Source organism: Muscardinus avellanarius, assembly GCF_963383645.1.
Source record: "Muscardinus avellanarius genome assembly, chromosome: 8".
NCBI lineage: Eukaryota > Metazoa > Chordata > Mammalia > Rodentia > Gliridae > Muscardinus > Muscardinus avellanarius.
The window spans coordinates 55,004,123-55,028,743 of record NC_137794.1 but is presented as its reverse complement, the minus strand read 5'-3'; the positions used below and the strand labels follow the sequence as shown (position 1 = coordinate 55,028,743).

Sequence of the window (24,621 nt, the reverse complement as noted above, 5' to 3'; positions counted from 1 at the left end):
GAAGCCAGCCTCAGCAACTTAGTGAAGCTATCAGTAACTTACCAAGATTCTTTTTCCAAATAAAAAATAAAAATGGGGCTAGGGGTATAGCTGGGAGGTATAAGTGCTTCTGGGTTCAATCCCCAGCACCACACAAGAAAAATAAATAGAAAACACTAAATTATATGTAATAATTTTAAACTGTCATTAAAATTGCATAATTTTACTCTACTATGCAGCTATTCCATGGTGTTTTTCGCCTATAATTAATCATGCATCTTTATTATAGGCTATTCTTTTTTTTAGAATTATTTTCTAAGTATAGAGTTCTAAAAATAAAATGAATAGGTCAAATAATGTAAATCTTTTTTACAGATTTTCCTACTTACTGCAAATTACTTTCCAAAAATATAGCACTAATTAATATCATTTTTTATCATGATTGAGCATTTTAATATATTTGTGTAATAGATATTATCTTTTGTTTTTGTTGTCATCTTTCCATTTTCTTTGGTCTTTCATCTCTTTTAGTACATTTATAGATTTTTATGACCTTACCAAATTTTAAAGTGATATATTTATAAAACTTTATATAATTAGTTTTGCTAACCATATACTCAGTTAATTTGGTAGTTAATTACTTATATTTTTATTGTGGTATCTTTTTACAAATAGGTTTTGCATTCTATATGATGCAGTCCAATAGTATTGTTATTTGTTTTATTTTGCTACTACTTTTTTCTTTTTTAATATTTTATTTTATTTTTTGATGGTACTGTGGGTAGAACTCAGGGGCTTTTCTACCTATGGTCTGCACTCCCAGGCCTATTTTATACTTTATTTGGAAACAGAGTCTCACTTAGTTGCTGAGAGCCTCAGTCAATAGCTGAGGCTAGCTTCGAACCTGTGCAATCCTCCTGTCTCAGCCTCTCAACCACTGGGATTACAAGTGTGCACCCCCTCCCCAGCTTTTTACTACTTCTAAAGTAGACATTTTTCCCCGGCTCCCTAGATTTAATATATAGTGATTTTCCTTCCTTATACTTTTGCAGTTTTAAACATTAATTTTCTTGATAGAATTACGATGAGAACAGCAACATAATTGTTGCATTTGCCATCTCTCCCTCATTACCCCTTTGTGATCTCAGGCAGCCTGAATATAGTATCAGTCAGCATCAGCAAAAGACAATATTCTAAACCCATATGCATCCAATCTTTGTATCTATCTTTCTTTCTATTTCTCATGATTAGGGTTAATAGATCTCTTGAGTAGTACCATTAATATTATATTGATATGTAATAATACACTGCTACTTCAAACTATTCTTACTTTGTTCCACTGTATTCATAAGCAGACCCTAATATTAGTCTAATATAAAAGGTATCCCTGTATTTTAGTAAGTACAGTGAAAAATGTCATTTTATCTTTAAAGTTGCATCGTTACTTTATTAATGTTACACCAAATATTTATTCAAGATAAAGTGAATAGTTTTTTCAAAAAATTACTTTTGGGTATTTAATTTGTATGACTAAATAATTGTGCTGTTTTGTCTAAAACAATATTGTAGCTTAGGAGACAAATCCTGAGATAGATATATAGGATATTGATGATTTAGTTTATGTGCAGCATCTATCTAAGCTTAATTCTACTTTATCCCTAAAATCTTACAAATGGAGACTGTTCTTTGAAGTCAGGTACAAAGGACATACCTACTGAACACATATTGGGATATTTGCTCAAAGTGTATAGGCACTGTGCATTTAGCACATATGTGACTCACATTAACTTCAAATGTGAACCTCATGTGTTTTTTTCTGCTATCATACACTTCTATTAATTCCTTTATTTTAATGATAAAAGGACCTACGGAACTTTAAATAGCCCAACCATTGAATAGAATCATTTCTCTGTTTTGTATTTTTTTATCAGCACAAAAAGTTGTTACTAAGCCTAAGTAGAAAACAATTTGTTTGCAGTTTTTATAGATTTTTTTTCACTGCTAAAAATAAAGCAGCTAGAATTATGCCATTTCCACCTATTTTGTTTAACCATGTCCATCTCAAAGAACAAGGCAATCCAGGCTTTTTTTGTTTTTAATTTTTTATTGGTGCATCTTAGTTATATTTTTGGTTTGTGTATGTGTATGTGTGTGCTTTGAAGGCTGAGCCATTTGTACTGATTATTTTTTAAAATTTTTATTGGTGCATTGTGGTCATGCATCTTAATGGAATGCAAGATAGTAGAGGAATACATGCACACATTACTTAATTCTCCCTTCCCCAGTTTCCATCCCATTTTTCTCCCCCCTCTCTTCTTCTCATGTTCAGCTTAGTGACTGTCTTTGATATATTTGTGAAAGTACATTAGGGAATTCCCCTCTTTTCCCCTCCTATACCCCTGAGTTAGGTCACCTTATTTGCTCATCTATAGTTTCTCCTTCTTCTTCTAGAGTTCCCCCTATGACCCTTTTTCTCCCTAGCTTCCACATATTAGGGAGAGCATTCAATTTCTTACTTTTTGTGACTGATTAATTTCACTTATATTCATAATATTCCCCAGTTCCATCCATTTCCCCATAAATGACATAATTTTGTTTCTCTTTATAGCTGAGTAAAATTGTGTATATATCCCATAGTTTTGTAATCTGTTCATCTGTTGATGAACATCTTGGCTGGTTCCATAATTTGGCAATTATAAATTGTGCATCTATGAACATAGATATGCATGCATTAGTTTGGCTATTTGATTTTCATTCTTTTTGATAGATAACCAGAGGTGGTATTCCTGGGTCATATGGTAGGTTCATTCCTATTCTTTTGAGGTTCCTTCATACTGTTTCCAAAGTGGTTGCACTAATTTGGAATCCCACCAACAATGTATTCCTGCCTCTAAAAGAAATCACTTTTAAAAGTTTCAGAGTTTGCAACAGATAACCACATAAATTCAAAATGATTATGCCTAAGCCGGGCGTGATGGCACAGGCTTGTAATCCCTGCGCTTGGGAGGTGGAGACAGGAGGATCGCACAGGTTTGTAGCCAGCCGTGCTGGCTTAAGAGACCCTGTTTCCAAAAATAAAATAGGTCCGGGAGTGTAGCCCGGAGGTAGAAGGGCTTCCAGGAACCCCAGTACCACCAAAAAAAAAAAAAAATGATTACGCCTAAACCTACTAGAAGACAGCTGTCTCAGTTTTTGAATCCCCATTGTCCCCTCAAAATGCAATTCTTACTAAAACACCGATGATATTATTCACAGAACTAGAAAAAATTTTAAAATTATATGGAAGTACAAAAAATAAATGAATGAATAAACCCTAACTAGCCAAAGCCATCATGAGCAATCAGAACAAAGCAGAAGGGATTATGCTGACTTTAAAACATACTACAAAGTTGTACTAATCAAAACAGTTTGGTATTGGCATAAAAGCAGACAAATAGACAAAAGAAACAGTAGAGTCTAGTTTTAAATCCATGCGTCTACAGCCATCTAATTTTTCAATAGAGTGCTAAGAACACTCATTTGAGAGGATAGTATTTTCAATAAATGGTGCTGGGAAAATAGAGTATTCAAATGGAGAAGAAGCTAGACCCCTGTTTTTCACTATTTATAAAGATAAACTCAAAATGGATTAAAGACTTAAATGTAAGAACTGAAACTGACTATTTGAAGAAGACATAGGGGAAATGCTTCAGAACATTGGAATGAGCGAGTACTTTTTATTCAATACCCCAAAAACATAGGAAATCAAAGCAAAAATAGAAATATAAATTACATAAAATTAAAAAGCTCTGCACAGCACAAGAAACACCCAACAGAGTACAAGAACACCTAAAAAATGGGATAAAGTATGCAATGTATACATCTGACAAATGGTTGTTTTCCAGATTACATAAGAAACCCCAAATCCCAATAGCAAAAAGATAAAAATGCTACTACTGGATATATAACCAAAGGTGACATTAAAGCTAAGAACCAAATGACGAGCTTGAACTATTTCAAGAAAAGAAAGAGCAGCTTTCAGGAGAAGAGATAGGATCTGCTGAAGCAGAGTCAGCTAGAGAGTGTTGGCATAGCTGAGCTAGAAAGAGGCCATTTTCTATAAGGTTGTAGGCCCTTAGTTAAACAGTTTGAATTTTATTCCAAGTACTCTGGGATGATAGTCATTCATTTATTTTTATTGTTTTATTTTTTAATTTTTTAATTGGTGCATTGTAGTCAAACATCTTAATGGCATACATGCGCACATCACTCAATTAGCACTTCCCCAACTCCACTCCATTCCCTCCCTCTCCCTCCTTCTCATGTTTGGCTTAGTGATTGACTTGGATATGTTTGTGAATGTACATCATGTATATAGGGAATCAAATATTCATTGAGCTCTTTTTCTGTGTCTAGTAAATTTTCTACACTTATGGAATTAACTTATTAGTGGGAATGATAATAAACAAATGCATGAAATCATGATGATTCTTATGGAAAAATAATAATAAATGAGGTAAAAGGCATAGAGTGCTCAGGGTAGTGAGAAAATATTACACAGTCATGCAGGCAGAAAGGCGTCTCTGAGGAAGTAACCTCTGAACAGAAAACTGAAGGAAACAAACCAAAAAGAGACCCAACGGAGGACTAGTCCAGCCCATTAAAAGATTTTAAACTGGGAAAAGTACATGCCCAAATTTATACTTTAAATCACTTTTATTACTTATTAGAAAATAGATAGAGTTATGGCTGAAATTACCATGGACGTCCATGGGCCACCTAGGCTGGTAGTAATGGGAATGAAAAGATATGCTTGGAACTAGAAAAAAATAGGACTTTCTGTCAGATGAGAAATGGAGGTTACGAAGAATAAAGGAATCCAGAATGATTCCTCAGTTATTAACTCAAACATCCAAATAATTAACAATGCTCTGTAACTGAAATGAGGAATGCTGAGATTGAAGGATAGAGCAGGGAAAGGAAACAGATTTGAGCTTTAAAAGTTTATATTTGGGATGTGTCTGTTTGTATATCCAAGACTTTCAAAGTATCATTTTAAGGCAATTAGACAAGAATTTTGTGAATCCACAAATGATATGAGATGAGCCTATGAACTTGGGAAAATCAGCAGAGAGGGAGCCTTTAAATCCTGGTAGGCACATGTCAGAAAGTGTTGAGCGACAGAGGGTCTCAAAAGTTCTCTCAGTTTGAGCATAGATAGCAAATGAGGAGTTGGCAGAGGCTCAGGGTAGATGATGCCAAGAAGAGAGGATTCCATGAAGGAAGGAAGACTTGCCTACATCAAACATTAAAGGAGTCCAGTGGGTTGACAGCAGAGAAATACTTGTGAGATTTAACACTGGAGGTCCTTTATGAACTTGCAAACAGAACTTGGCAAGCAAATGCCAGTTCAGAATGGAATGAGAAGCAAATACAAGGAAGGGGAAGTAATGGAAGCCATTACACAACTCTTCTAGAAGTTTCCTATGTAATTCATCTAATGTTATAATTTAGCACTTAGCAAGTGTAGTCTGTCAGCCTCCATGAGGTATTCCACAGTTTAGATCCACATGTAAGGTTGAATTGTGACAGGATCTAGATAGTTGCCAACCATCACTATAAGGCGAAAGAGCAGAGAAAAGGCCCTTCCTTCTGAGTGAGTTTACTGGTTGAAAACTCAAAATATTGCTCTTACTTTATCTCTTACACCTTGAATAAGACTTCATGTCTGGAGTGAGAAAGCAGAATGCTGGCCAAAGACTAGACCTTATTCTTGTGTCTTCCTTCCAATTCCTTCTTGTGAGTTGGCAGCAGGATAGCACTTTCTTCCTCCACACTGATAAGTAAAATATAGGTAGCTAAAAGAATACAACTAAGAGAACTAGTCATTCACTTTAGTCCTCACAAAGGGAGGTAAGTTAGATTGCTGTACCATCTTTTGCCCTAAAGTTGTGCTCTGAAATCTAAGCATCACCAGAGGTTGGATGGTGGGCGTGCATGGGGCGGAGGCATCAGAAGCGGGGAAAGGAGTGTCTTTCCTGATTGAGCAACTTAAGAATCTTGAAGAAAGGAGAGAAGTTATAGAAAATGAGTTCCTTGGCGTAACAGTATAGCTAAATCTGGTTAATTCAGATCAGTTGACTAAAAGGTTATATAATACAGAACTTTATTAAAGAAATTTGCCAACTGGGCATAGAGGTACACTTCTGTAATCCCAGTTCCTGCGAGGCTGAGACAGGAAGATCTTAAGTTTGAAGCCAGCAGTGTATAGTGACTTAGTGAAACCCTTTTTCAAAATAAAGAATAAAATAGGGCTAGGGGTATAGCTCAAAGGCAGAATGCTCATGGGTTCAATCCCCAGTACCATGAAGACATAAATAAAGAGATTTGCCTATTATAATTTTATATACTGCTTCAAAGTTAATTTATGAGAAACTGTGATATAAGTTTGTAGGAAAATCTCTTTCATGAAAAATAATATTGGTATTATTTTTTACAGGCTCTCATGAAGGGTGTTTTTAGATCATTAAAAAGTGTAGAATTTTAGGCTAAATATCATTCATCCAACCTTTGTTATAAGCAGTGTTAGGCTTACAAAGATGAACTGTAATCTAGCTATACTCAAAACCATTACAAGTTCAAGTTTGATAGGGCTTCTACTAGTGACATTAGATTATAGTTCTCTTTAATTCATTTGCTTTTACATTCAACATATAAGTAGCTATTGACTCTTCATTTTTTATATGTATATGTTGATCTCTTCTTATAAATAGCAATTTAGCATAAAGATAGAATTTGCTAAAAATCAGAAATTGTCAATTTCAACTCAAACAACTTTTTTTTAAAAAAAATATATACTTGTAGCCAGGCGTGGTGGTGCATGCTTGTAATCCCCACGCTTGGGAGGCAGGGACAGGAGGATCACGCAGGTTCGAAGCCAGCCTCGCTGGCTTAAGAGACCCTGTTTTCAAATAAAAATATAAAAAATAGGTGCCTGGGAGTGTAGCCCGGAGGTAGAAGGGTTTCCAGGAAGCCCAGTACCACCAAATACACAAATACATATACATATACATATACATATACATATACATATACATATACACACACACATACATACATACATACACACACACACACACACTTTTATTGGTACATTGTAATTATACATCATAATGACATTCAGAGTGCTAGGAACATTCATGCACATAGCATTTAGTGTTTCCCTCTTGATTCCACACAACCTGTTTTTTTTTGTTTTCTTTGTGTGTGTTTTATCAAACTAAAATAAATTTAGCTCTTGATACAAATACTCCATTCCAAGTATCTTTTGTTTTTGTTAGGTCTCCAACCTTTTAATCGCTGAGGAAAATCTTAAACTATTAGGCTAAGAACATTAAGGTCAGACATCTATAGATTTGCTGAGTATTGGACATTTGAGCTCAGTTAAGCCTCATGGAATTTTTGTATAATTGAGAACAACTATTTAAGATCCTAAGCTAAAGGAAAGGCCTGTACAATTTTATTTTCTCTTTGTTGGCATCATGCCTGTGCTACTGAAGAAGAAGCCAAAACTCATATTATGTTTAGTAATAATGAATGTATTTATGGAGCACTTTATAGTTTGTTAAAGGTTTATATTATTATATTTAATCATGAATTCTGGAAGGATAGTTCTTGATATTCCAGTTTTACAGGGGTAGAAAGTAAAACAGAAGAATTATATAATTTTTCCAAATAGCACAAAGTAACTAGCAGCTTGGGAATAAAAATTATAGCTAATTCAGAACCTGTGTTCTTTTTTAAATTTTTTATTAGTGCATTGTAGCGATACATCTCAATGGAGTACAAGTTGGTGGAGGCATACATGCACACATCACCCAATTAGCCCATATGGTAACTGGGATCACTGCCTGACTAGAGAAGATGGAATGGCAGGGTGGGATGGGAGTATCTGATGGGGATGAAAGTGCAATAAAGAAAAATCAAGCCTGACATGGTGGTGCACGCCTACTCAGAAGGCAGAAGGAGGAGTAGCTTGAACTTAAGTCCAGACTAGGGAAAATAGTGAAACCCCATCTAAGAAAGAGAAGGAGAGGGAGAAGAAAAAAGGAGAGAGGGGAGGGAAGGAGAGGTGGGTAAAGAGAAAGCAAACCATGCATCATGGCACAGACCTGTACTCCTAGTACTTGGGAAGCTGAAACAGGAGGATTAAAGCATCGAGGATACTCTCAGCAATTCAGCGAGACCATCAGTAACTCATTGAGGCCCTGTTTCAAAGTAAAAACATAAAATAGGGCTAGAGGTGTAGCTCAGTGGTAGAAGGCCTCCAGGTGCAATTCCCAGGTCCACAAAAAAGAGAAGGGAGAAAGCCAGGCATGGTGGTGCATGCTTGTAATCCCAGTACTTAGGAGGCTGAGATAGGCGGATCGCAGTTCATGGCCAGCCTCAGCTCCTTAGTGAGGCCCTCACTAATTTGAGACACTGTTTCAAAATAAAGAATAGCCAAGTGTGGTGGTGCAAGCTTGTAATCCCCACGCTTGGGAGGCAGAGACAGGAGCATCACGCAGGTTCGAAGCCAGCTGCGCTGGCTTAAGAGACCCTGTTTCCAAATAAAAAAACTATAAAATAGGTCTGTGAATGTAGCCCTGAGGTAGAAGAGCTTCCAGGAACCCCAGTACCACAAAAATAAATAAATAAAATAAAGAATAAACAAATAGAGCTGGGGTTAGGTCTCAGACATTTTAATAGCTGAGGAAAGTCTTAAACTATTAGGCTAAGAACATTAAGGTCAGACATTATCTATAGATTTGCTGAGTATTGGACATTCTACCTCAGTGCCATAAAAACGGGGGTGGCGGGGAGGAAGAGAGAGGGAGGGACCTAAAATGTCAACCAGAACTAAACCACAAGACACTGTGTTATTCTCATTCATGAAGAAATTGAAAGAGGTAATATTTTAGTTTAGAAAAGAAAATCATTTTGCATGTTCTTCATTTTCAGGCATGGGGATGGAAATGCTCAAACAATAAAGAACAAATTTGCAAATCATCTACAGAGAGTTCTCTAGCTTTTCGTATCCAATTTATTACTTATCATTACAAATCTTACCTAGTTTTTGCATATAGTCAAAAACAATGTGGGGTGTCTAGTCTTAAGCCTGGTGAATAATATAATTAAGTAATTATTTGAGGTCTTTCTTATTTATGTACTGATTAGAGGGCGCCGTTTTTGTTGAGAGCATGGACTGGGACCAGATTTCCTAGGTTCAGTACCAACTATGACCTTGGTAGGCTGTTTAACGTATGAGCCTGTTATCTTCATCTATAAAAGAAATAATAAGCTGGCTTTGGTGGTGCATTCCTATAATCACAGTACTTGGGAGGCTGAGACAGAAAGATCACAGGTTCAATTATGGCATCAGCAGTATAGTGAGAATCTCAGCAACTTAGGAGACCTTTTTTCAAAATTTAAATTAAAAGAGCTAAGGGTATAGCTAGGAAGTAGAACACTGCTGGGTTCAATCAATAGTACCACAAAAGAAAAAAAAAAGAAAAAGAAATAATAATAACTCCATCCTCACAGGAATGTATGTTGTGAGGATTAAATGTTTTGAAACATTTAAGATACTGAAACACAGTTAAAAATTTAATGAATGTCCGGTCGTGATGGGGCACACTTGTGGTCCTCAGGCTTGGGAGGCTGAAACAGGAGGATCATGCAGGTTTGAAGCCAGCCTCAGCTGGCTTAAGAGACCCTGTTTTCAAATAAAATATAAAATAGGTCTGGGAGTGTAGCCCGGTGGTAGAAGTGTTCCATACCCAGTACCACAAAAAAAAAAGTAATGAATGTTAACCGTTATAGATTGTGTCAGCACTCAAAAAATATTAAATTTTAAGCATTTGGGATTGGGGATGCTCAGTTGGTAAACACCATATAAATATTCCAAAATCTGAAAACTCCCCAAACTGAACTACTACTAGTCCTGAGCACTTTACATAAGGATACGGAGGGGAGGAATACTCATAATACTAATATGATGGTACAGAGATACTGAAGAAATATCTTATAAATGGATCCTTTTGCTGAAACCTATGTGGTAAAATATGTTCTTATATTTAGACCCTTTTGCTTGTGATCTTTCACAAATTTAATTCATGTTAATAAAGTATAAGTATGCTGCTTTAGAAAATCAAAAAACTAAGCCCGGTGTGGTGGCCCACGCTGGTAATTCCGCATTTGGGAGGCTAAGACAGGAGGATTGCACAAGTTTGAAGCCAGCCTCGGCTACTTAGTGAGGCTCTCAGCAACTTAGTGAGACCCTGTTTTCAAATAAAAGAAATATAGCTATATATAGCTATATTTCTGGAAATATAACTTGGGAGTAGAAAGCCTGGATTCTACCCCCAGTACCACCAAAAAAAAAAAAAAAATACTACATATGATAAAGCTATCATTAAGAATTAGGCCCACCTATAAAGCAAACATTGAAAATGGTATTGTGTTTACTTAGGGGACACAGCAAAGATAAGCCTATATATCTGTTATTATTTAGATTATATTTTACATTTAATTCACATTTTATTTGTATATCTACTTCACATGTAACATATATACTTATATATGAACACTGGTGAACCATTTTGAAGTATAGCTGTCTGGGTTTCAGAGGGAGGCAGAAAGATAAAATAATTATAGAGTATTGGTAAGGTTTGGTAACGTTTTCAATTCATTTACTGTTTCCTAAATTCTTTTTTTATTAGTAGATCAATAGAATACCCTAAAGTGTTTCTTTGCTGCTATTTTTCCCCTTCAGTCTACAGGGTTTATCATACAGCTGTGTATTATAAGAAATTAGTAAGGAAATTATTAGTAAAGCAATTATAAGGAAATGTTTTAACTTTATTTAACATCTGTACCAGATGTGACATATTTAATTATTTTTTTAGAAAAAGCTTTGTAACTTTTATGATTTTTCTCCATGGTGTATCTTTTATTGAGCATCTTAAACAATTGATAAGCATTATTCAGTGGCATATGGTCTGACTCTGACATGCTTTGAAAAGACTACAGAGTTCTGATAATGAGGATTCTGCGAAAATGGGAAAACCAGCACAACAGATACGCTCTGAGAAAGTATGGGTTTTTAGCATCTTGAAACAATATATCACACTCAAAGGGACAGAACAGGGCTGCGCAATCTGCTAGCTCATTCTTGTCCAATCTGGTCTCCTCCTTTCTTTTGGAGCCAGCATTGTCATCAGCTCACTGAATTATATTCTGACTGGAATGTATTTCAGGCACAGAGTAATGCATCTACTTAAATGGAATCCTATCTTTCTACAAAAGCTTTTTAAGTATAATAAATTTAAAATATAAAAAATCTATTAAGTTAAAGTAAATGGTTCAACAGTTTACATATGTGCCTCTTGCCCCACCACCCTAAAAAAAAAGACCATTACCTCGAAGAACATAGATCCATATTTTTTATGTACAATATTGAATAATTTTTTTAACTATCAGGTGGCCAGGTACACTTCAAAGACTATTTATTGGAAAAATACCTATATATTACGGCCCAAATTTATTGAGCAGAAAGGAGTTATGGAATTAAAAGTTCCTCTGTTGAAATGTTTTTATATTGTAATATGGCTATTTTTAATTCTCTAGCAACCTTTCTTAAGAATTAAGCCTTAATGTCCTAAGACATCCATTTCATGTAATAAACCGACATGTTTTCTATTCATCTAGAATGGTATTAGCTATTCTTGGAATGGTTGAGGTGGTAACTCAAACATTTTATGATCTTAATTATTTTAATGAGTAGGATTGATACTATTAAAAATCACCCATACTTTTAATTTGAAACATACTGAATTGAATAAATGAACCCAAAGTTACATTAAAGCTATATTACTTTATATAAATAATTAAATGTAATAATCTGTGTAAAGTGATAAATGCAATGCCAGGCACATAATAAGTGTTCAAAAATAATATCTTGTTGTCATGTTTTAAGCTTTCATTACCTGAAACGTTATGTTCGTATTATGAAATAATGATCAAGTTGAAATGTATTTTTAATCACAGTAACATATATATGCCTTAATCCAGAAATACATATGCTCAAATGTATGCAGACTGTCTTAGTAGTATTTTATGCTTAATGAATAACAACTATAAATTTTTTGGAACTCAGTCTTTTTTTAGTTGGCACATTATGATTATATGTAATAGTGGAATTTGTTTTGACAAATTTGTTCATGGCCATATTACATATTATGATCAATCTCATATCCCAGTACCTGTCCATTTCTTCTCTTCCTCCCTCCCCCTAATCTTCTTCTTCCTCTATTCAACCTGTCTCCCTTCTAGAAAAATCAGCTTTTTTAATAAAAGGTATTTTTGTACTGGGGATTGAAATCGGGCACATTTTATCTCCCAGCTGTACATCCAATCCTTTTCTTTAAAAAAAAAAAAAAAAGTCTTCTGTTGCCCAGGGTCTTGCTAAGTTGCTGAGGCTGGCCTCGAAACTAAGAAATATAAATTAAATATAAATTTAAAAATTGGGAGAATTTAGAATTCATCCACAGAAACCATGTAATAAATGAAGTATTGTTTTTTTGTGATTGCCCTCATGAGGATTTAAGTCTTTGCCAGTACAGATAGGCAAATAGTTCTTTCTAATGCATTGATTTATGTAAAAGTGGAGGTAGGATAGTGAGAAACAAGTAGCCCTCCCTACTACAAAAGGCAGGTGTTAATGCCTCACTAGATAGACCTCTGGCCATAGGATCCTTTCACTTGCCCTGTGGCAAATAGCACATTACATTTTAGGTATGATGGGCATTGCCATGGGACACTGCAAATAACACAAGTCACATATACTTATTTGAATTATAAAACTGAAAAAAATCCCTGAAAGTAGTTTTTAGAGCAAGAACATCAGTGAATACTTCCTGATAGTATAAATTGGATATATTTTATACAGTGAACCATTGAATAAAAAAAACTGTCCCATGAGAATTGCTAACATATATTTTAGGATACCAGACAAGTACCTTCTTTATAGTATACATTTGAAGATAGCTTACATATTCTGTGCTAATTGTATGGTAAAGGGAATTTATGTTAATATATTTTCATTTTCCTGTTTAAGAGTTCATAAAATAAATAATGAAATATCAATTGGCCCTGATATATTTTGAAAGAGAATGAGCTTTTTATATGTTGCATTTAATTCAATAGAAGATGATAAGTAACATTTGTGATGTGTATGTCGTCGAAGTATTACCTAGTCTGTACAGTGTACCATTTATACTAATAATTATTATTATGCCAAACTTCATCTTCCTATTTTATGGATTATTTGCATGAAACAACTTTTTCACACATAAAAAACTTTCTATTATTATTAAAAATAAAATGAGTAAGAATGAAAACTACTTCATTAAATAATTTGGTCTTATGTATTATCACCTAACTGCATCTACCAGCTAGTTTCTTAGTTAGAGATTTTGAGCTACTTAATTGGTTTTTGCATAGCCAGTAAATTAAATATGTTGCAGGTCCTCTTGTATACAGTAGAAGAAAGAAAGGAAATGATATCTGAAGACAGTGTCAGTTTTCCATAGTTCTTACTCAGGCATATAAAAATTATACAGGTACTTATTCCAAGTTCCCTTTTTTGTTGAGTACTGTTGAGTGTGGTGATAAAGCTATAGAGATAACTGAAATATGTCCTTTTAAATGCTCATGTATTTTTAAATCACTTTTTCTTTGCATTACCTTCCTCATGGAGTTACCCCAAAGCACTCTACTTGGGTTGTTCTCTGTTTTAAGGGCAAACAGAGAGCTATCATGAGACAATTCGACTTAGTTCTTCACAAGGAGTAAGTTTTGTAAGAAAGTAAGATTTGCTGCTTATTGACAATCATCAAGTATGTGTTGCAGTAAATATTTTTCATGTAAAATGGAAAGTGATAAGCCAGGTGTGTTGGTGCACATTGTAATCTCAACACTTGGGAGTCTGAGATAGGAGGATCGTGATTCACGGACAGCCTCAGCTACTACTTAGTGAGGTCTTCCACAACTCAATAAGACCCTCTTTCAAAATAAATAAAAAAAAGTAAGGCTGAGTATGTGGCTTGGAGGTAGAATGCCCCTGGGTTCCATCCCCAGTACCTTAAAAAAAATGGACAGTGATAGATTGTTTAGAGGGTATTTATAAAATATGAGTTTCAAAAATATTTATACATATCATAATTTAGTGAGCTACATTAAAGCTGGAAATGAAACTTGTTTAAAGATGCAAAATGGAGAATGTAAAAATTTTGAATATAATGAAGTTAGCATTTAAAATAAGTGAGTTAAGGAATGTTACCAGTGTGTCTAGTATAATTGGTTAATTATTAGGAAAAATAAATTTTGATTTTCAATATATATTTATGTAAGAGGAAAGTACAAGTAACTGTTTAAATTAAAAACAAAGTAGCCGGGCGTGGTGGCGCATGCTTGTAATCCCCGCACTTGGGGGGTGGAGACAGGAGGATTGTGCAGGTTCGAAGCCAGCCACGCTAGCTTAAGAGACCCTGTTTCCAAAGAAAAAAAGAGTATAAAATAGGTGTCTGGGAGTGTAGCCCGGAGGTAGAAGGGTTTCCAGGAACCCAATACCACCAAAAAAAAAAAAAAAAAATTAACAGAAGTTGAAGAAATAGGTGAATATGTATTATGTTTTTGAGGAACTTAAGCAATAAAACATAAATGAGCAACTTAAAACTTATGCAGTGTTTTAAAAAGCATAAACAAAATAAAGCATTAAACTGGATAAAGATATATAACAAATTATAGACAAAGGGATAATACACTTTGTATATAAATAATATGATAATTAACGTAGCGCACGCGCACACACATACACACATACACACACACACACACACACACACATAGAGAGAGAGGGAGGGAGAACACTATCACAAGCCAATAAAAAAAAAGCGATCACATTCACTGAAATGTGAAAAAGTAATGTACAAAAGAAGACAGACATTAAACATAGAAATTTAATATCTACACTACTGATCGGAATTTTTATGTATAGTAACATACAAACTGTAAAAAGTTTATAGTTGCATACTTTCTAGAAAATAGTCTTTTAAAAGGTATATGTTCTGCCGGGCGTGGTGGCGCACCCTTGTAATCCCTGTGCTTGGGAAGCGGAGACAGGAGGATCGCACAGGTTTGAAGCCAGCCTCACTGGCCTAAGAGACCCTGTTTCCAAATAAAAATATAAAATAGGTCTGGGAGTGTAGCCCGAAAGTAGAAGGGCTTTCAGGAACCCCACTACAACCAAAATGAAGAAGGAAGGAAGGAAGGAAGGAAGGAAGGAAGGAAGGAAGGAAGGAAGGAAGGAAGGAGAGAGAGAAAGAAAGAAAGAAAAGAAAAGGTATATGTTCTTAGACATATTCACACCCTTTTACCCATTACTAATTTACAAATAAGGTGAATAGGATCTACTATTACAGAGAGGGATTTAGGGATGATTAAATGCATATATAGGATTACTATTGTTTTTATAATTTATAGATAGATTGAGGCTCAGAGGTTGCATGACTTGTTCAGCATCACTAATTTTAGTAAGAGAGCAAATGCGGAATGATTCCTATCTGTCTAGTAGGAATTTTTGTTTGTATTTTTTTTTTTAGTTTTTTTTTGAATTGGTGCATTGTAATCATATATCACATTGGAATACAAGACTTGAGAGGATATACAAGCACACATCATCCAATTAGCCCTCACCCAGCCCCCATCCCATTCCCTCCCTCTCCCTGGATCCCATGCTTGTTTGGTGATTCACTTTGATACATTTGTTTATGTACCTCCTGTGTTTTAAAGAGGCTCCATCCTCCCCTTTTCCATACCCTCTGATTGGTCACCTTAGTTGCTTCACTATAGGGCCCTTTCTATAGCTCGACCTCTTCCTGTTGCCCCTTTCCTCCTAGTTTTTGCTGATTAGGGGAAGCATCTGATTTTTATTTTCTGCAATATTTCTCTGTGCATGCCGCATTGCAAGTACCAATCCCACTCTTGACGGCCCCAGTAGTGGCCTGGCTACCTGGTGGACTGATCCAGACTTCACTGGCTCAAGCAGTGGCCTTGCCTCATGGGAGGCCCCGATTCTGGTCTCACTGGCCCCGACACCAGCCTAAACCCTCAGCTGGCTCCGATCCTGGCCTCGGAGGCCCCAGTAGTAGCCTTGCCTCACGGCAGGCTCCGATGCCAGCCATTGGCCCCGGCACCAGCCTAACCCCTCGGCAAGCTCCGATCCCGGCCTTAGAGGCCCCAGAACCGGCCTAGCCTCACAGAGGGTCCGATCCCAGTCTCACTGGCCTCAGCACTGACCTAACCCCTCAGCAGGCTCTGATCCCAGCCTCGGAGGCCCCAGTAGCGGCCTTGCCTCCTGTCAGGCTCCAATGCCAGCCGTTGGCCCAGGCATCGGCCTAACCCCTCGGCAGCCTCCGATCCTGGCCTCAGAGGCCCCAGCACCGGCCTTGCTTCACGGTGAGCTCCGATCCTGGCCTTGCTGGCCCTGGCACCGGCCTAACCCCTCGGCAGGCTCCGATCCCTGCCTCGGAAGCCCCAGCACCGGCCTTGCCTCACGGCAGGCTCTTATGATGCCCTCGCTGGCCCCAGCACCAGTCTAACCCCTCGGCAGGCTCCAATCCAGCCTCGGAGACCTCAGTAACGGCCTTGCCTCATGGAAGGCTCCGATGCCAGCTGCTGGTCCCAGCACCTGCCAAATCCCTCGGCAGGCTCCGATCCCAGCCTCGGAGGCCCCAGCACCGTCCTTGCCTCACGGCAGGCTCAATGCCGGCCATTGGCCCCAGCACGGCCTAACCCCTCGGCAGTCTCTTATCCCAGCCTCGGAGGCCCCAGCACCGGCCTTGCCTCATGGCAGGCTCCAATGCCGGCCATTGGCCCCGACACCAGCCTAACCCCTTGGCAGGCTCTTATCCTGGCCTCAGAGTCCCCAGCGCCGGCCTTGCCTCAGGGCAGACTCCAATGCCGGCCTCACTGGCCCCAACACCGTCCTAAACCCTCGGCAGGCTCCGATCCTGGCCTCGGAAGCCTCAGTAGCAGCCTTGCCTCACAGAAGGCTCTGATGCCAGCCGCTGACCCTGGCACCAGCCTAACCCCTCGGCAGGCTCCAATCCAGGCCTCGAAGGCCCCAGCACCGGCCTTGCCTTACAGCAGGCTCCGATCCTGGCCTCACTGGCCCCAGCATCGGCCTAACCCCTCGACAGGCTCCGATCTCGGCCTCGGAGGCCCCAGTAGTGGCCTTGCCTCACGGCAGGCTCCGATGTCAGCCATTGGCCCCGCACTGGCCTATCCCCTCATCAGGCTCCGGTCACTGCCTCGAAGCTCCAGCACCAGCCTTGCCTCACGGCAGGCTCCCATTCCAGCCTTGCTGGCCCCGGCACCAGCCTAACCCCTCGGCAGGCTCCGATCCTGGCCTCGAAGGCCCCAGCACCAGCCTTGCCTCACAGCAGGCTCCAATCCCGGCATTACTGGCCCCAGCACCGGCCTAACCCCTCGGCAGGCTCCGATCCTGGCCTCGGAGGCTCCAGCACCAGCCTTGCCTCACGGCAGGCTCCAATCCCAGCTTTGCTGTGTCCATTGCCGGCCTCACCCCTCAGCAGACTCCAATCCAAGCACCATCTTCGCCCAACCAATTGTCCCACATTCTCGAGGGTGTGTGGTGGTAGCATTCTGCCTCTGGGGTTATTATTTCAAAGGTTCCAGGTGTAATACATCAGATCTCTGCCTCCCCTGAGTCCTGGCCACTGCCATTGCAATTGCCTCCACCATTTCAAATCTTTCCCAAGCTCTTTTTCCACTCTGAATGTTGTCCAGTGTTCTAAGCATGTGTGATGGTAGCATTTGACATTTGGTATAATTTCAAAAAAAAAAAAAATAAGGTTAGTAGGATCTGATTTCTGCTTCTCCTGAATACAAGTCTTCACCGCCATCGTGGAGACCACTTTCAATACCACCTTTCTCCTTGGTCTCCACTAAACTCTCTCCTTACAGGTGATATCCAAGATTCTTAACAATATAGAGAAACAGCAGTTCTCCTTTACCGGGAATTTTCCCATAAGTTCCAGTGCATTTGGATAAGTTTTGTCTGCATCTCCAGTATCCTGGCATCTGCAATGGCCTTCTTAACCCCTCTCTGATATTTTTCTTTTCCTTTTTCTTTTCTTTCTTTTTTTTTTTCTCAATAAGAGAAGACAGTATGTGTGGTTTGAGGAGGTAGTGGGATCAGGCACTCAGTAGCACTGTGACCCAGCCCAGTATCCCCATGGGTCCAGCGTGCTCCGTACTACTCCGCGTGGGGCCCAGAGTCCTGCGACCCGGGCCCCGGCTGGCATGCCCTGCGTGACCCCCACCCGGGACCCAGGGCTCTGGGCCCGATTTCTCCAGGGATCTCGCGTGCTATGTATGGTCTGGCCCGGGGCCCAGAGTCCCGGGACCTGGGCCTCGGCTGGCGTGCCCCACACGACCCCCATCTGGGACCCAGGGCACTGGGCCCAGTTTCTCCAGGAGTCTGGTGTGCAACGCTTCTTGTTTGTATTTTTTAAATTCTTGACAATGAACCAGAAAGATAAAAGTCTTTTTCATAACAAAAGATAAACAGAAGCACTACAGTTTAGGCAAAACTACATCCCTTACAATAGTTTTTACTCATTAAGGGAATTGTCTATGTATTTACAGATCTTTTTCCTTGATGTATCAAAATAAAATGAATAGAATTTACATTTCAGTTCATTTAGAATATATATTCTCACCAAGAATTCTTTTAATGTAGTTTTAATTATAACTATAAATGGAGTGTGTATTTATACCCATATAATTTCATAAAAAGCAAAAAATGAACAAAATTAATCAAACACAGTCTTAATTTGAAATTCATAGAGTTGATGCACCTACATATTGTAATTGTTTTTGCTTGCAGATGGAGAACATCATTGGAACAGTAAGAGATTCCAACCTGAAGCTGACACTTGCTTTTGGAATAGGAATGCATCATGCTGGACTCCATGAAAGGGACCGAAAAACAGTAGAGGAGCTGTTTGTGAACTGTAAAATTCAGGTAATTTTCCTGCCCCATGAACACCTGTATGAAAGTTATGTATTACTTAGACATAAGATATTATCTTTTTTTTTTTTAGGTTCTTATTGCGACAAGCACATTAGCCTGGGGTGTGAACTTCCCAGCTCATTTAGTAATTATTAAGGGAACAGAATATTATGATGGAAAAACAAGACGTTATGTGGATTTTCCCATTACAGGTAAATTTTTAAATTTGTAGACATACATTCAGCTCCAGTTTTAGTCTTAAAAATTTAAATTTGCATCTATGAATTGTTTCCCTTAGGAGATACTGAGGGTTGAATGCAGGGCCTCACACGTTAGGCAGGCAATCTAGCACTGAGTAAAATGCCCAGCCATTTTCATTTCACTTTGAGACAGAGTCTAGATAAGTTGCCCAGGTTGGCCTCAAACTTACAATCCTCCTACCTCAGTCTCCCAAATCACTGGAATTACAGATGTAAGCTACATTGACTTGATATAATTTTTAATTATTAATTTAGCTGCATGAATTTAATAATTTGAGAACTGGTCACACTTAAATATATGAGGAGCAAGTTTTAATTTTTTTGTTTCCAATCCAAATATTATACGAAACTGTTTTATTTACTTTAACTTACTCAGTTTATTAATGAACACCAGAAACATAACTGATGGTTTATATTCATAAATAAGTAAAAGTATAAATTGGTAAATATTAGCAACAAAGTTAAACATCACATTGTTTAATTTTAAGTGTATTTTAGTAGAAATGATACTTTCATAGGGTTTCCAGAACCAAAGTATTTGTTGCTTTAAGTGTACATGAGCATTTGTCATATTAAGCCTATTAAGATGTTTTAAATCTGGCCAAGCATGGAGGCACATGCCTGTAATCCCAGTATATGGGAAGCTGAGACAAGAGGATCCCAGGCTCTCCAGGACAGCCTCAGCCACTTAGTGAGACACTGTTTCAAAATTAAAAAAAAAAAAAAAATAGGGCTAGAAGTTCAGCTCAGAGGTAATGCCCCTGGGTTTAATCCCCAGTACCACAAAAAAAGTGTGTGTGTGTGTGTGTGTGTGTGTGTGTGTGTGTGTGTGTGTGTGTTGTGTGTGTGTGTTATTAGGGATGGAACATAGGGGCATTCTATCTCTGAGCTACACCCCCAGACCTATTTTTTATTCTTTATTTTGAAACAGGGTCTCACTGAGTTGCAAAGGGTCTTACTAAGTAGTAGCTGAGGCTGTCTCTGAACCACAATCCTTCTGTCTCAGCCTCCCAAATGCTGGGGTTATAAGCATGTGCCACCACGCCCAGCTAAAAAGGTACTTCAAAACTTAATAAAACCATTTTTAGTGGGTTCTGAAGAAGAAAATGCAGTGAATATATTGAGTATATAATTTTATTCAGTGAATACACATAAGTCATTTTCAAGCCATTATTTACCTCAGATTTTCCTGCAGTTTAAAAGAAAGAATTTTTATATAATACCTAGGAGGAAAACAAGGCCTAAATTGACTCATTATTCATGAAGAAAATGATCAAATGACTCCACCAAAGAGATTTTTCTGTATAATTTTTACTTTTTTGTTCAATTAAAATAATAGTGTCTATTATGCAACATTTGTGCATGTGTGTGTGTGTGTGTGTGTGTGTGTGTGTGTGCGTGCACGCGCACGCGTGCGCATGTGTACAGTACTGGGGATTGAATCCAGGGACATTCAACCTTTGAGCTACACTCCCAGCCCTATTTTATTTTTTATTTAAAACAAGATCTCACTAAGTTACTGAGGCTGACCTGGAACCTGTGATCCTCCTCTGTCAGCCTTCCAAGTTACTGGGATTACAGGTGTCAGTCACCACTTCAGGCTTATACAACACTTTTAATTATTTAAAGAGTACTTTCATCTTTTATGACTAGCATGAGATGCCGTTTTGCAAATTCCATTTTCATCATACTGACTTGCAAGTTTAATTATAATTTTTCAAGTAAATTATAATAATTAGGGAACTTAATAGTAGCCATCAGAGGTAGCATATATGTTCTTATAATACTATTTTTTTAAGTTTTGTTGTTTATAAAGCATGCCCTAATCAGTAATTCTACCTTGTGCTATTCACTACATTGCAGATATCACCTCTTATCTCTTTTATAGACGTGCTCCAAATGATGGGACGGGCTGGGAGGCCTCAGTTTGATGACCAAGGCAAAGCTGTAATTCTTGTTCATGATATAAAAAAAGACTTTTACAAAAAGTTTCTTTATGAACCTTTCCCAGTAGAATCAAGGTAAAATTTTAATTCATTTAAATGGATTCATTTCATAGCAAGTTGGTGCTTTTTGAGTTATGTTTTATTAGATAATCAGTAAAACTTGTCAAATAAGAGACTCATTCAGTGTGAAACAATATAATTATCCCTGTAAGACAACACTAAATTATAATTTTTCTTTTTAAAAATAATATTTTTTAATGAAGCAGTGTAGTACAGTTTTCAGTTGTAGTACTCTAGAGCAGATAACTTGAATTGAAATGCAAGCTCTGCCACTTAATTTCTTCTTATTGAGCAAGTACTTTAACTCCTCAGGGCCTTCATGAACCCATCTATAAAGTAGAACTTAACAATGCCTGCTTTCTCACAGTGTATGCTTAATGATTAGTTTGATGAGAGTTTTTATAGTATAGTTAATAAATTAATATCTAAATAAGGAGGTATGTAATCAATAATTTAGATTGCTGGCTTATTTCACAATTATTTCATACTCTTTTGTGGACCCAGTAACTACTACCTCTGCCATAAAGTTGTCTCTCTTTTTCTCAACAAAAATAACCTTTTTTCCCTCAAATTTATGCTCTTTTACTTATAACACTTAATGCTTTATTTTATCATAGTCCTTTTCCGTAAACTATATCTCCTTTACTATATTCTAACTGCATTGCATAGTAAAAGCATACATATCAGAAGAGCTTTCTGGGTCATTAGCAGTGCTTGATTTTAGTGTTGGTTACACAACTGTATTCAACTATAAAAATTAATCCAGTAAGGGATTTATAATTTTTGTATTTTCCCTCGATATATGTCCATGAAAAGTTAACTAAAGTTTTTCAATTTCATACCTTATATGAGCATGAAATTTTGACTATGTGAGATAAACTCAGGTATGTTTTGGTTAATGTTCTTTGATATATACATATATATATACTTATATATGAATGTATTTATTCCTATTTTTTGCCCATCATATAGCTTATTAGGAGTGCTATCTGACCACTTAAACGCAGAGATTGCTGGTGGTACAATCACATCTAAGCAGGATGCATTGGATTACATTACCTGGACTTACTTTTTTCGACGTCTTATCATGAATCCCAGGTAAGTGTGGAGTTTTTTTTTTTTTTTAAAGAAATTATCTTTCTGTTTTACACTGAGAGATATGTTTGTGTGTAATAAACTCCAAATTCAAGTACATATATAAAAGTAAAAACTTTGGACTAAGTATATTAATTTGTCCAGAGAATCAGGTGATGTCTCTGATATGATCACAGTGTATTATGTTAGAAATTTAGATTAATTGTATGCATTCGGTACTTATTTTAATTACCTTAAGGCTATTCTGAGGATTTTGTTCTGTATTTGGGAGAGAAGACACTTGAAGTCATTAAAAAAAAAATGAGCTAAACTATATGGTAGTGACTGACTATATGGTAGTGACTGCAGTTAAGATTCAGAAAAGAGAGGCTTGTGATGATGCATGGGGATTAATTCTTGAGGCATTTGTAAGAGTTAGTAAGAATCCTGCAAGAGAAAAAATAAATTGGGGTTATGATAGGTTATTTTCATTGTTGGCAGGATGATCTATTTTTTATTTAGCACCTACTAATTGTCAGGTAGGATATTAAACACTCAGGTATAAAAATGCATATACCAACCCCTGTCTTCAGGGGTTATGATTTAATGTGGGAAAAATACATGGAAGTCATTACCATGTAAATGATAAGTATTCTAACACAGTTGTATTTAAGTATATGAGAGTGACAGCTTCACAGAAGAGGTGACACTTTATCCAAATCTTGAACAGTAATAGAAAACGTGGAAGCATTCAGTAGAAAAATACTTGAAGAGCAAAAAGTCACAGAGCTTGAAAGAGTCAAAGAGTTTAGAGAATATGAACAAGATTGATGTAGCCAGAACTTAAAAAAAGATTATGGAGATTAGCCCGGTGTGGTGGTGCACGCTTGTAATCCCAGCGTTTGGGAGGCTGAGACAGGAGGGTCACACAGGTTCAAAGCCAGCCTCAGCTACTTAGTGAGGCTCTCAGCAACTTAGTGAGACCCTGTTTCCAAATAAAGTATAAAACAGGTCTGGGAATATACCCCAGAGGTAGAAAGCCCCTGGGTTCCACCCCCAGTACCACCAAAATAAATACATTTTTTAAAAAGAGTATGGAGATTAAACCATCCAGAAAGTAGGCCAAGCACCAGAGAGTAGAGGTCTTGGGTGGCCTCTCTGTGGCGCTAAGGAGTTTGTGTATGATTCTGTTGGAACCTTAATGAAATGAGCCATCGGAAATTTTTAAGTGTGGAATAACCTCACCCCATTAAATTTTGTCCTTTTTCAGTATTTATTGAACTATGGTAGGGGATCACCCAAAATGAGTAAATAGTTACACAAGCCCGGTTAGGAAGTTGTTAGTAATTAGGGAAAGATGATGAGTACTTTATTAATAGATGCAGTGGAAATGGAGCCAGGTCAAATTTGAGGGACTTTCCTCATGTAAGTAAGAGGAAATATTAAACTGTTGTAAGGTCTTTAACAGAGAAGTTATGATAAAAATTTTGCTACTAAATCTTACCTATTGGTACCTTACAAACTTTATTTTCAGCCAACATTTCAGTCCTTACATAAAAAGGAATTTGAAAATATGTTGACACTTTGCTCAGAGTTTCCTCAACTGTTGGTATACCTGAATCAGATACGAAATATCACTGTAATCCTAATACATGTGAGGCTGAGACAGAAGATCACAGGTTTGAGGCCAGTCTCAGAAATGCAGCAAGACCTTGTTTTAAAATCAAAAAGTTGCCGGGCGTGGTGGCGCACGATTGTAATCCCCGCGCTTGGGAGGCGGAGACAGGAGGATCGCGCAGGTTCGAAGCCAGCCGCGCGCTGGCTTAGGAGACCCTGTTTCCAAAATGAAAATGTAAAAATAGGTCTGGGAGTGTAGCCCCGAGGTAGAAGGGCTTCCAGGAACCCCAGTACCACCAAAAAAAAAAAAAAAAAAATCAAAAAGTTAAATAGGGTTGGGGTGTGGGTCAGATGTAGAATGCCTCTGGGTCCAATCTCCAGTACAGAGAGAAAGAGAAAGGGGGGAGGGGGAGAGGGAGAGAGAGACAGACAGACCATTTGGGACATGGATATAAAATTAATGAGGTAGCCAACTAGAACTACACCTTTACTGCACTAAGTACATTATAGGAGTAGAACTGTGAAGTAGACCTCACATGTATTTTAATCCAGCCTTCTTGTTTGATAT

At 37.7% G+C, this 24,621-nt stretch overlaps 1 protein-coding gene across 1 annotated transcript in view; it reads left to right on the top strand.

Annotated features, from left to right (window-relative positions):
• ASCC3 (activating signal cointegrator 1 complex subunit 3) overlaps positions 1-24,621 on the top strand; it is a gene marked incomplete at its 3' end in the record, with an annotated part of 321,972 nt that overhangs the window by 204,117 nt on the left and 93,234 nt on the right. Inside the window, exons 30-33 of the mRNA XM_080700024.1 lie at positions 18,971-19,108; positions 19,188-19,308; positions 21,245-21,377; positions 22,335-22,460. Coding sequence (XP_080556150.1) covers positions 18,971-19,108; positions 19,188-19,308; positions 21,245-21,377; positions 22,335-22,460 — 518 coding nt within the window. The remainder of the gene's footprint in view (positions 1-18,970; positions 19,109-19,187; positions 19,309-21,244; positions 21,378-22,334; positions 22,461-24,621) is intronic.